Here is a 13,648-nt window from a genome sequence, read left to right on the forward strand (position 1 = left end):
CTGAGAGGATCATCTTGCTTGGCAACTGGTCCAAGGTGAAGGTCCTGTTATTCTGTGGCAAAATAGGAAATGTAAGACCAATGGTATGTGTGAGTTTGTTTGATGGTGGCATAAGATTGTTGTCATATTGTGTATGACAGATATGTAACTTTTGGAACTTATATCCTTCCTACCTTTTGGCTGTTGCTTCTGTAATGTCCTTTCAGAACAAGAAGGGGTAATCATATGTAGACCTCCTGTTAGTTTTGTGAAGTATAAGGCACTGAATCTTGTAACAGATCCCATGCCATGGTTGTGTCACCTGGAGAGTGAAGAAATGAACTGTCCCAAATAAAACATCTAATTAGTTGTAAAATTTGGACAGGGAAGTATTTCCTGACTATCAGGATGTTTTCCTTTTCGTGACTTTTTAAGATCATAGTTATCAGCAATTGCTCTGAAGTATGAGAGCTTACTCTGTTCCTGGAACTGTCAGGAGCATTAAAAAACTCTGAAAACCCCAACATTCACTCTTCAGTTGACAAAATTCAAAAGTGAATTTGCTTCCTGATGCATCACTTTTATATATTTAGATCATGTGTTGTTAACTTTGTTTACAATGGCCAAGGATAGGGGTTCAGAAATTGCCTTACATGACTCTACTCTGCACATCTGTATTTTTACAGTATCTTCTTTTACTAGAAGAGATCATGGACCTGCACACAAGATAGCCAGTAATGTTAATAGGAGTGCCTTAAGTAGGGATTTCATGGAATCAAGACTTTGATCTTAAATGGTCCTTGGTTTCAGCGCTAGGACCTGGACTGGCCAGAAGTGGGCATCTTGCGAGCCCTGAGGAGTCCTGGGCATGCCTAGGAATTTCAAAAGGCAGGGACCATGGCTGGAAGGTCTCTGGGGTGTAGGACAGACACGGAGAGCAAACAGAAGGCTAAGAAGAGCACAGGCAGGAAGGGGCAAGCAAATTGGGTCAGAATGTGGGAAGCCAGCAATGAGAGGAGGAGGAGGGTGCAGCTTGAGTGAGAGCAGCTAGATTAAGGCACCTGGACAAGGCCTGGAGAATGGGGGGGAGGGGCTCTGTCCCTGAGGAGCCCACCCAGCACAGCCCAGGCATGTGTCTGGGAGCAGATACAGCCAACAGAGCGACCTCCCTGCCCAGCTCAGGTGACTAGAGGCAGGGCGTCCTGGGGGAACTGGGGCTCAGGCAGCCAGCATCTTCCAGGCGGGCTCTTGGTTTCCTAGTGTAATCTTTCTAGACGTGTACATTATTTTTCTTTAAGACTGTCACCCCACTCCCCGTTTATACCTCATTCTTCTATAGAAACTAGTTATTAGACCAAATAAATGAACAGTGAGCTAATGGCTATTCAGAGCCCACTGAATTAAGCACTCTTCACTTTAAATTCCATCTGCCGTTAGGTCCTCCTCGGGCTGATGATGGGCCTTTCTGCATATGCATTCTGCTGTTGCCCATACCTAATGAAGCCCACCCTTCCCCTCCCCCACCCCGCCCCCACTCCCCCTTGGCTTTCTGTTGTCTTACCCCCTCAAGTCCCATCTCCAGCCTCCTTTGTCACCTTCAGTAAGAGCCACCAGATGGAGCAGCAGCCTGAGGCTCGTTATACACTGGGCCCCCAAGTAGGATTTCACAATTAGTGGCATTCACAAGATGTCATGAGGGCCAGTTTCCAAGGGGACTAAACTAGGTACTCAGTGGTCCCAAGGCTCAGGGTGCTGACTTTCCAAGAGCCTTAGAGGGAACTTAGAATAAAAGGCGCTGATGGAGGCTTCAGATACACCCACTGCCAGGCTAAGGTGCTTTTATATGCCTCACTTCATCTCAACCTCATACAGTCCTTGAAGTGGAATTTTATTCCCCTTATATAGACAGAGAAACAGAGGCTCAAAGAAGTTCAAGTGTCTTGCCCAAGTTCACAGACCAAGTATCAGAGCTGGGATTAAAATTCAAGTCTGTCCAGCTTCAAAGCCCATGCTATTTACACCCCCAGAAAATACGGTAAATGATCCTATTGATTTGCTCAAATAAATAAAATGTGATCGCTGAGTCCTCCTTTTCAGTTTTAGTTCCATGTAAGGTTCTAGACACAGGGTCACTTCCTGTACTTGGCTTAAAATGTTAAGTCATAAATTCCTTTAATCTTCATGCTCTATTTTTTTCTTGCTTCTCTTCTTAGAGGGAATAGTGAATATTAGCTTGCTTTACATGAGGTATTTTGACCATGGGATGCCCTTTAAAATTAGCTGGAAGCAGTATTTTAAACACCAACTCCTTGGACACCCAGGACTTTTGCTATATTAAAATGAAATGGGAAGATGAGCTGGTTGGCTGGACCAAGTCACAGTTGTGAAATCTTTTTTGTTTTGATTGAAGTTCTATCACTTGAGGATTTCTGTCTGCAGTTTATGTAATATTAACTGTTCCTGTTTAACCAGAGACTTATGCATACAAACTAGAACAGGGCCAGGTTAAGATGTGACAGGAAACCAGGGACAGAAAGGTCTTAACCCGAACTTATCAGGGACTTGCTGGATGGGGAAGAGAGATAAGGAAATCTCAAATCCTGTGCAAATAGGAACTTCAGAGGCTGCTGCTCCTTGTTTGCACAAATGACCGATCATGAGCGTTAAACATTTAAAAAAGATGGAAAACTCATTTCTTAGTAGAATATCATAACCTGTTTGCATTTTGTTAGTAATGCCGTGTCAGGGGATGTCTGTCAATCACGGGGATGAATGTGCCAATTTGTTATTGAAAATACAAATGGAATTAGTTTGGAAGCTGCCAGCAGTGTCAGTCATGGATATTGTTTAACTGGGCCAGTAGCATGGATTTTGGTGTTAGTGATGTGTCACTCAGTGTCACTTGCGCTTGTTGGGAGAATCCAGGCATTCACTGGCAATTAAACGTGAGATTTGTGACTTTCACTGGGGGAAGTCTTTGTCAAGGTGAAATGTGGGTAGAATAGGGCACTCTGATGGCAAAAGGATGATTTTAGAAAAACTGACCTCTCTTCCCTCGCAATCCCTTAATAATAATGTGCTCAGAGACACGCATCACACTCCCCCCAGTTAACTATGTGATGATCATGACTCTTTTAATGTTTCACATGAATCTTCATGTTTTCTATTAGTGTCTCTCAATGCCACAATCAGGGTATTTTTGATATCTTGTATTACCCTAATCGCCAAGAAGTATGCTCCAAACTGATTAATTCCAGAATGATTAAAATATCCTATGCAATTCATTTATTGTTGCTTCAGTTAATTGAATATTTGATGATTTAAAGGTACCTTGATTATTTCCTAGGATATGTCTTGATCACCAGGCAGATGATCTGCGCGTGGTCTGCCTGTGGCTACATGCGGTGGCCGCCTGCACTGTCACACGCAGAGAGGGTAGGCACTTTGGAGGGCTCTCGGTCAACTCACACCTGCCCGACACGGACGCCCGCCCCTCCTGGCCCTCAGAGGACCACATCCGTGCCCAGACTGAGAGAGAGGGTCGTCTGGGGCCAGGAGTGAGAGCACAGCCTCCCGGGCGGCATGCCGCTTGCTTTCTGCTCCTGGAGAAGGGGGCGGAGAGGGGGATGCACAGGGACGCAGGCTCTGAGTAGCTAACTTGCGCTTTGTGGACTATCTGAATACTCAAGAGTGCATTGAAAGGGAGGGAAGGTGGCTCTGGAATGAAGCGGCTGCTTGGCAACTCATCAGGCAGCAGTTCTAATCCCAGTGTCCCCACTAGTTCTCCTCCTGTCTCCTGTCACACCTGTCCGAGTGACTCCTCCACAGTTCCTGCGAGAGGAGGAGGGGTGTGGGAGACAGACAGACAGACGGAGAGAGCAACGGGCAGCCGGGGCCAAGCCCTCAGCCTGAGCCCAGCTTCTGTCCAGAGCGCAGAGTGGCCCGGCATTGCTCGGCCATGTCAGATCCTGGGCCTCTCACCCCCTTGTGGGGCGAGGACTACGGCGGGGACCTCGGCGGCTGGGAGCTCCTGTCGGACGTGGCTCTGTCCGTGAACCCGGTAGGTACTCTCTCCCTGACACCCAAGTCAGATCTCCTGTTCCGTACTGTCTGTTTGCTCCGTAACTGTTTGTCTCTCCCAAGTTATGTGGAGCCGCAAAGGAAGAAATTACGTTGCCTTCGGTGTCTTTAAAACCTCCCCTGGAACCATCCTGAGCACAGTGTGAGCTCAATCAGGATTTGTTGTCTAAAGAAATAAATGGGAGAACTGATGAATAGGCGGACGGGCGAATGAATGTGATCCTATTACCCTTGTCACCAGCACCTGACAATGTACCTCCCAGTGGGTCTCTAATTGTTTGTTTTCCTGTCCCATCTAGACGTTTACCTCTGAGAGAAAGTGGCCAAGTCTGATAGTTCTTTGTGTCGCTGACCCCCCTCACCCAGCACTCTTCTAGGCACAGAGGAAATGCTCGCTGGTTAATTCAAAAGCATTTGCAGGGGAGGGGAGGAAATACAGCTCAAATGTGGTCTTGGCGGTGATAAGATCCGCAGGGCAGGGCTAGATGAGTTTGTGGGACTGGTGACTCCATGTCAATGCTGGATTCCAGTATTTTCTGAAAAAGAAAAAAAATCTGAACACTCGGTATGGATGCATATTTCTTTGCCTGCCTGTGTCTGCAGAGTTCTTCCCCAGAGTCCACAACTCTTTGTATTTTGACAGCATTTCCCCATAAGGAAATGGATATTTATAATACCAGGTGTAGAGATGATATTTGCAGTTGGCAAGAGTGAGTCAGATCTTACCTTGAGCAGACAAGAAGACTGGGCTTCGGAAGATGCAGTTAGGAGACCAGCAGGGCAGGGGTTCATAACCTGACGCACTACATGGGTCTTTTCCGGTTACAAAGCAGGTTTGCATACCTTATATTTCATTTGCTGCTCACAGAAACCCTGTGAGATTTGAAAACAGCTGGTATTATTATTATCGTTCTTTTATTTTACTAAATTTTATTTTTATAGTTGGGCAAACTGGAACTCAGAGGGTTAGGTGATCAAGTCCTATTCCTGAGGGAAAGGGCCAGGCCTCCCACCCAACTCTTTAGACACACAGGCAAATATTCTTGCTGTGTCTGCATGTTCCTGATATTTTTTCCTATTTTTATTCCAAAGTTAACATTTGTGTGTTTGCATAGAAAAAGAAAAAACTAAGACTTTTTTTGTGTGAGATTGAGCCATATATGTTTAGCCTGGGCAGCCCAGCTGATTCAGTGCAACAACTATACTGAAAATTTAAGTCTTGGCTATAATCATTTTGACCTTTGTGTTTCAGGAAGATATACATTAGTTCAACAGCTGTCTTAGAAAATACAGTTGCTGGAGCCTTGAGCAATGAAATGAGAGTTTATTTGCTGTTATGAATCATCAGTTAAGTTCTATAATCCTGTAATATGTTAGACCAGTCTCTTCTAGCATATATTCTGCAAACACCCATTCTATGGAACAGTGATCATTGTTAATTGGAAAAAAAAAAAAAGAGAGAGAACTAAAACCCCAACAATTCAATGTCAAGAAAGTTGGGAATATGCTGCTTTAAACTGATTTGATAGATGTCTCAGAGCCTTTAATCTGCATCATGGACTGCCAAGATGGAAGTTGGTCTACATTTATTTGGACACAGAATGTTTCATTTTGCAGGACTGGTTATAATGGTCTGTTAACTGTGATTCTTCACACCTCCCTTCCTCCTGAGTCTGCAAACTCCACAAGGGGAGAAACTGTGCCTCCTTTTGCTTCTTCCCATTGCATCTTTGTTGAACACGAGCCTGGTGGCACAGTTGCCTGGCCCTTAAAAAAAGATTTGTTGAATGAATGAATGAATCAACTCTGCTAGATCAAACCACCTGTGGTTGCTTATCAAAAACCTGTATTTAAAGTTCTTTACAATGTCTGCCCGGCCAGTTTGTCAGCCTTTCCTTCTACTGTACTTCCCACTCAGTACTCAAGTATTTGTGTTCTTGGAAGGATGACTATATAATTTATCATCCAAATCGGGACATTTTTGAGGATGAAATGGGACACCAGAATAAGACATGTACACTGGAACCATACCAGTTGATTCAGGCTAGATGGCCCCCTCATTGCTGGTGACTCTCTAATCCTCACTAGGGATTTTCTGGTGCTTAGAGCAGCAACTTTTATATGGAGAAGAAGAAAAAAAAGAAGAAGAATACACATTGGTTGAAATTAATGTATCAGTATGTACAGGTGTGACTGTTACGCTTATTTCATATTTATTGATAATTGTATTTTTTTAAGATTGAGGGCAACTGATACCATATTCTCTCCCCCATTTCCCCAAATATAGTTGTATTTAGACTTGAATCTTATCAGAGTAACTAGGGGATTGGGACTTAATTGCCCTTGTGAGAGATCTGGAACCTGTAGCCCCTGTGGCAGTGCTCTCTTTACAGGACTGGCCTTTCACCTCCCAAGGCAGTGAATGAAAACCAAATGTTCTCCCTATTGGAACTGGAGGGAAGTGGAGGTGATCAAATTGCCAACCTGGAGTGGGTAAAGGTGTGAAGGAGAGAGTTTGGAAGGTTGGGGAATGCCCGTACCTGCACAGGCGACAGCATGCCCCGTAGGCCTTCCTCCAGGTAGTGGTCCCACTCCCAGGTCCCTCATCACGCCCAGCTATTGATTTGATGTCACTCTTTGGCATTTGACTTCTTGCTTTCACTGACTATGGAGCTCCTGGAGGAAAATGCATGTGCCAGATGCAGAGTAAGTCCTCAGTACAGTTCTGCTAGTTGGTTGAATTTTGATTGATTAGGAAGGTGTGAGTCACACTGAGAAAAAAAGCCCATGGCATTCAGTGTGGATATTTGTAAGATTCTGCGTGCCAGGGCAAGCATGCAATTTATACAAGAGTTTGGCCTTAGTGTTTTGGACAAGAATTGTAGGCATCTGATTGGACTCCTGAATTAAAAGGGGACCTAATTTAGTCACAAAACTGTTTCATATAGTTAACTTCTTTTATAAATCTGTGGTTATGAATAATATGGTGAACTACTATGTCAGAGAGTGGAAGAGGCCTCAAAGATCAGGAAGGTGAGCTCTTTTTTTGGAAGGATGAACAAAGAGAAGCCCAGGTGATGGGGAAGGATGGCTCCACATCTCAGAGCAAATTGGTGACAGAACAAGGCTGTCTCCGCATCTTGCAGTGTGGTCTTACTGCTTCATTAAAAGAAAACAAAATTGGCCATTTGCTGATATTTACTGCATTGTATTTACTAGGGAGGAAAATCCACATCTACTGCTATATTTACTTTCTTTACATTTTTTCCCACAAGGTAAAATATTATACTATCTGCTTTACTGAGAATAACTAGATTATGCTTCATTTTCTTTTCTTTGTTTGCTTATTTTGTTTTAGGTAAGCCTTCCCAGTGACCCAAGCTGTGTTGAAGAAATCTTGCGGGTGAGTTTAAACCTCTATTTCTCTGCCTTTGAATAATGAAGTAATATATCTGCCTAAGCTGCTTAACGTAATTCCTCTTCTGTTTCCAGGAGTGTCATGATGGGGAAATCCTTGCATTCCACTTCAAGACTCTTCTGTTCACATCTCCTGTCTCATTTCTCACTTCTCCCTCTCTAGTCAAGCTAGTCTCCTGATCTGCCCCCTTCTTGCATCATTCTGGCTCTTTCTTTTGAGGTTTTGAACAGAGACATCCCACCTCCTTTGGGAAGTGTTCCTTATTCAAGCATCCTACCTGCAACCTTTGCCTTTTTGTTCTCTGGGATCTCAGGTCAGCCCCATTGCTGCCCATGTTACATCGTTGATGGGACCGGGTCATGGAGATCATGGCCTGTAATGAATGGATGAGATGTGGCAGGGTGGAGGAAGGGGAGGAGATGAGGAGAGAGTTGAGAATGATGGCAAGTTGTGGGAAATGTTCCTCATGGGTGTGACTTGGTTCATGAGAATGGCATGGAGGCAGCACAGAGCTGCTAAAGGTGGCAACGACCTCTCCCAAAATACGTGATTAAACCAAAAGGAAAAACCAAAGCCAAGGCAGAAGCATGTATCTCCCTCCCATCTCTGGCTGCTGGCATCTTAAGGTGATGAAGACTCGGAGTTGTGGAGTGAGTTCTGTCTCCAGCAGTTGTCACTTCTGTGATTGGACAGATAACTTCATCTTTTTGAATCTCCCTTCCTTGTCTGTAAAAGAGGACAATAATGCCTGTCCTAATTCCGTTATAAGCTGTCTAGCTGTATATAAATGCTTCTTATTAAGCGAAATGGTCAGTGTGGCCCAGAGAAAACTGTGCCAACTTTCCATTGAGGAAAGAAAACAACCTCTGTGCCAGTGAAAATGCTGCATCCCCTTTAGTCACTTACCCAAGTCTCCTCTGCTCCCCCAACACATCCCCTGCTAAGTGCCTTAGTGCTGGAAGCAAACCCTGTGGAAATACACCCAAAGGAATAAAAAGAGCAGAAACCTGTTTGTCATCTAGCTGACTGGCCATCTGATTTCCCCTACTATGAATATTCGTGTGCCTTTTTTCAGCCCAAGATCGATCATTGTTGTTGACTGTTAAAGAGAAGAGTCTGATGACATTTGTCCCTAGGATCCAGGTCGGGGGGCAGGGAATGTGGGCAGCTGCTGTGAAATCCACAGTGTGATGCACCCTGGGAACCCAGCCACTTGCTCCCTGCCTCAGGTGTAGATGTCTCTGATGTACCCAATACACCAGACTGTGAGGGTCCTGGCCACCTGCCTTTTTAAAAAAAGGTGATGCTGAAATAAACCTCTCCATCTAGTCCCTACAGGAGTCTTGCTTTTCCAAATTAAGGCCATGGTCTTTTCTGAACTCCCCAAAGAATGTCAGACCCATTTCACAATCACCACCTCATTTGTGACAGTTGAAATTCTGCACTTCAGAGCAGCCCAGCCCTAGTGCCTAGGTGGCCCATACAGTGACTGAGCTAGGGAAGACAGCTGGACACCTGGCGGAGCCTGGCAACTCCAGTCTGCCGGAAGAGCCACTTAGAGAAACAACAGAATGTCACTTAAACACGAAAAGAAAAATAGTTGCCTTAATAAGCTCATAAAAGATAGCACCCTTTAAGAAAGTAACAAAGGACTTTCTGTTGTTCTTGAAAGAGAATCTAGAGGAATGGCTTTTTTATTTTTTTGAAGGGCTATAGATTGTATAGAATTCTGGGGGACTTTTTTGTTTTGTTTTGTTTTATTGACAATACCGTTAATGAGTAGGCTTTCCTTTATTGAAGAATGACACATTTCAATCCCCATGCTTGGAATAAAAATCAGCTTTCTGAAGTTTATGGCTTATTCTTAAATTTTTATAAACCACATTACATGGCACAACAGAGTGCTTACTGAACATTTTTTGTTCTGGCAAGTTCACGTGCCTGTTTGCAGGCCTTGGAGCCCTGTGGACAATTCCACAGTAAGTCTGGTGGTCACCTTGCTCCCCATCTGCCTCCTTCTAGCGAGGGTGGGGAGATAACTTTTCTCTGTCTCTCCTCTTCTCTCTGACCCCCTCAGCGCTTTTCCACCTAAGCAGAGTCCAGAGCGAGGTCACGCTCTCTCTTTCTCAGTGAAGGGGGCTCTGTGGAGGAAGGTACACTAGCTCCAGATGAGATCTTGCCTCCACTTGCTCCTGACATGATATCACTTCCTAACTGTAGGGCTTTTCACTTTCCTCGTTTGGGAAACAGGGCATCATTCTTCATCCTCCCCACCGCCCTCCCTCCACCATGAAAGAGTCTGTAAAGTGTGCACACTATTGGTGTGTGTGATGTGGAGAGAGCGCGTCCGTCCACTCACCTAATTCCCCCATGTCCTTGACTCCCCCTTTTTACCCTCTACAGCCTGTCAGGCCAAGCCACTTCATATCACACTGGGTCAGTCTTTAACTAACCAAGTGCGACACAACTGGCCTCTCCCTGCTCTCAGCCCCTCAGTACTCAGGCAATGGAAATACTTTGGCCTAATGTACTGGATTTTGGCGCCCCACCCCCCTTTTCAAAACTGTTCAAATTCAAACTAGTGGGCTTCCTTTGAAAGTTCCTCTCACCATTTCTCCCCTTCAGACCCACCTTCCTCCTTCTCTTCCCACACTGGGGCTGCTTCTCATTCTACCCCAGAGCCCATGTTGTCTGGTTTTCCAGGGCCCACTTATCCTGATATGGTGACCTTGTGTCCTAGCACGTGACCGCCTTTCAGAGTACTTGAACCTCATTCTCTTATTTTGATTACAGGAAACACGGTAGTCCCTAATTATTTCAGGGAATTGGGGCCCAGAGAGGTTATACATGACCTGCCTCTGTGGGTAAGGCTAGAATATGGCAGAAGCAGAAGGAGAATGTGGTCTTCACTTTGCACTTTGCACTTAACTGTCCACTGCCCTGTCACAAACCTATGATGAGAAGCTCTGGATTCAAAACAAATGGCCTGGGTGGCTTGGCAGACTTACTTCCAGCAACTGTAACTGGGGATCTCAGCAAACTAACGTAATTCGAGCCGGTCTTAGAAATGAGTTATTTCTTCCCACCATCTTGAATATTTTCAAATCTCATTTCAGATAATACAACTGTAGCAATAACAAATTACTGCTACTAACTAAAAATATAAATAGTACTGTGCCACTTTATGCATTTAGAGTTCTTAAGTACTTCATGTCATTTACTTTTCACAGCAAAGCTGAAAGATTGTGTTATTAGCTACTTATTATAGATACCCAGAGAAGTTTAGTAATTTGTTCCCAGGGAAAACAACTGGTTTCAGTGACCCTCATGCTGTCCATTCCTTCTGCTTTCTGTTCCTGTTGGCTTACCTGACCCCATCCTTATTTCATAAGCTCTGGTCTATTTTATGATTGACATTAAAATGGCACCAACCAACAGTTCATTTCAGCTTCTGTTGCTTCCTTAATTCATACACATTCAATTATGCCAAAATAATTCCACATAGTTTTTCCAACAAACCAGAATATACCAGCCCACAACACCTTTCCCACCACCTGCCCTTTCCTGCCACCTGCCCTTCTCCCATAAGACAAGCTGTGGAAATTCAGATGGCTTTGCTCCTTGTCAAGTATATTATTGCTTATTATAAATTTTACAGATCAGAAACTTAAAGGCAGCAGTCTGTGCAGCGCAGTCAATCCTGCGTACCTGTTTCCATCAGCATGTCATTTTCTCTTTAGAGTCAAGCTACCCTCGAGTACAAACAGAAATGAAAAATAATAACAACTCTGGCCCTAGTGATGGCGTTCTGCAGTTACAATTCATTTATCATATGAGGGATTCCTAAGCTGCTCGTATGTAATAATCTGGGTGGCAGCAGCAGCTTCTTTTCTAGCTCTGGAGGGTTTTATGGGTCCTAGAGTAATCATTTCTGGTAGAGTTAAGCCAAGGAGAGCAGCATGCACTAAATGCTACTAGCTGAGGATGCATGCTCAATGATTATTTGTTCTGCAGTGGTATGATTTATTTGTTCTTAGCAAGAATTTACTTAAAAATATCAACAGACTATCAATTACATCCTTTCAAGAGTCAAAAATGCAGATACAGCGCTTCTCTTCAATCTGACGCCGAACAGATTGTGTTTCCTAGCAGAGTACCTTCCATAGTTGATAATTTCATAAGCAAACATCTGTATGGGTAATTCACTGTTTATGAGGGATGCTGAATTTGCTAGCTAGGATTTAGGGAACTTGATTTGATAAACTGTAGCATCTTACAGATCTCTTCCTGCCATATGGATCAGGTTTGTAAACACCGACATGGGCACCTCTTTTTGATTGCAGCATGATCTGTGTTTACAGCATTCTAAGTTATCGCAGTTCTACTTATTAGGTCTGTGTTTAAGTACACAGTTTTAGCGTGGAAAGGACTTACCAAATATTACAGGATGACCATGTACAGTCCTTGCTATTTTTTTACTTTTAAAGGGGAAACAGTGAAAAAGCCCATCTCAAGAGTGAGGGGGAAAATTGGATCTGGAAGCAAAATTGGTCAGACAATTATGTCTGAAAGGAAATTTGATTATATTATCATAACTATGCAGCATAATCAAGCACCTTTCAGTAGAATTTCTTTGATAAATTTAACCAATAATTAGGCAATTGATTTTATATCCTGTCAAATTAATGTATAAATAATATTCAAATTGGAATCATGCAAACGATTTTCTATATAGCCATCTTAAATACTAATCCTTCCAGGATGATTCAAAAAGCATCTATCCTATTCTGCTGTGGACTTTCAAAATTATAGTTTCTTGAAATAGTAATATAGTTTTCTGTCTAAGAAAGACAACAATTGCTAAATATAATTTAGACTATAATTAATGTTAACATTGATGAAGTCAAATAAATGAACTAACTACTGATTGCACCTCTGCTATTCTGATGACTAGCTCTTACCTAATGACATTGGGAAATATGTAAATTTGTCAGCAGGTGAAAATGCCCTTGACTGGGTAAATTATGTGGAGTATTACCTTTTCTGAAGCTAATTCAAAGCACTAATGGACTTAATACATACTATGCATGTGTGAGGTGAGCTATTCATGGAACCAAATTGGCCCATAAGAGATATTACCCATTATTTGCCTCTCAGTAATCATTTCTTCTTTTCTTATATACAAACCAACTCAGAAGAAAGATGATAAATTTAATTATAACAACTATTATGTGAACAATATAGGTAAGCCATCCAGTGGGCTTCCAAATGCTCTTAGAGTCTGTCAAGCAGAACAAATATTTTCATGTGGAATCTGAGGGTTTGCAGCTAGTGTATGATGTGAATTTTAAATGATTATCCAGACGTTGTTGGGTAAATGAGTAACATGAATAACGAGGTGACTGGCCCAGTGAATCATGGGAACCTGTCAAACCCGGGACATGTCAGGGAAGAGATGATGTCAAATACCAGTAACTTAGCAATTCAGCATTTAGCTGTCCAGGGAGTGAGCAAGAGTAGGCCCTTTAAAATAGCTGAGTAAATATATGAGTTTGTATATATTTGGGGTATGGTATAAAAATACGCCTGTTTTCTGTCAACCTGTTTCTTTTTCTGAATATGGTGATTTATTATTTTCTATTGAATTGAATGAAAGCAGGTGAGAATTTAAGCCACATGTAGAATTTACACCTGCTTTCTCTATCTGGGATGTACTGGGATGGTAATGAAATGATGTATTAGTTTGCCAAAAAGCAGTCTAGGCTTATCTGAAAGACGTAATAGCTTCCAACTGTTGTTTAAAAACCAGTCTTTTTGTCCTAGCTGTGTTAGTGGGATTGGGTTGGGAAAACTATTATAATGCAAGGAGGTTAACCACTCTGTTTGCATCTGTGTAAAGGTAAAACCAGTGTCTCTGAAAAATGCATGGAGAGAGTAGCCTCTCAAAATCAGTTTGATAGGCATCTTAGAGTTGTAATGAAAGTATCAAGCATGATTTGCTCCACTCTCTTTTTGATCACCAAAAAGTATTATGGAGAATGAGAAAAAGAAATGTAAACTCCATAATTGCTCTAACTAGAAGACATCCATAAGCCCATAAGCCAAAGTCACAATTTTGTAAAGATCAAACAGGGAAGAATCCAAGAGATGATTCCATGGTCATAGATCTGG

At 43.0% G+C, this 13,648-nt stretch overlaps 1 protein-coding gene across 11 annotated transcripts in view; it reads left to right on the plus strand.

Annotated features, from left to right (window-relative positions):
• The window catches only part of AFF2 (AF4/FMR2 family member 2), a 539,621-nt gene that overhangs the window by 325,285 nt on the left and 200,688 nt on the right, over positions 1 to 13,648 (plus strand). For 10 of the 11 annotated variants that reach the window (XM_025275774.3, XM_025275776.3, XM_025275777.3 and 7 more), the window contains one exon: positions 7,418 to 7,462. The exons of the other annotated variant lie outside the window; for it this stretch is intronic. In XM_025275774.3, coding sequence (XP_025131559.3) covers positions 7,418 to 7,462 — 45 coding nt within the window. The remainder of the gene's footprint in view (positions 1 to 7,417; positions 7,463 to 13,648) is intronic. 11 annotated transcript variants of the gene reach the window in all.

This window comes from Bubalus bubalis, chromosome X, assembly GCF_019923935.1.
Source record: "Bubalus bubalis isolate 160015118507 breed Murrah chromosome X, NDDB_SH_1, whole genome shotgun sequence".
NCBI lineage: Eukaryota > Metazoa > Chordata > Mammalia > Artiodactyla > Bovidae > Bubalus > Bubalus bubalis.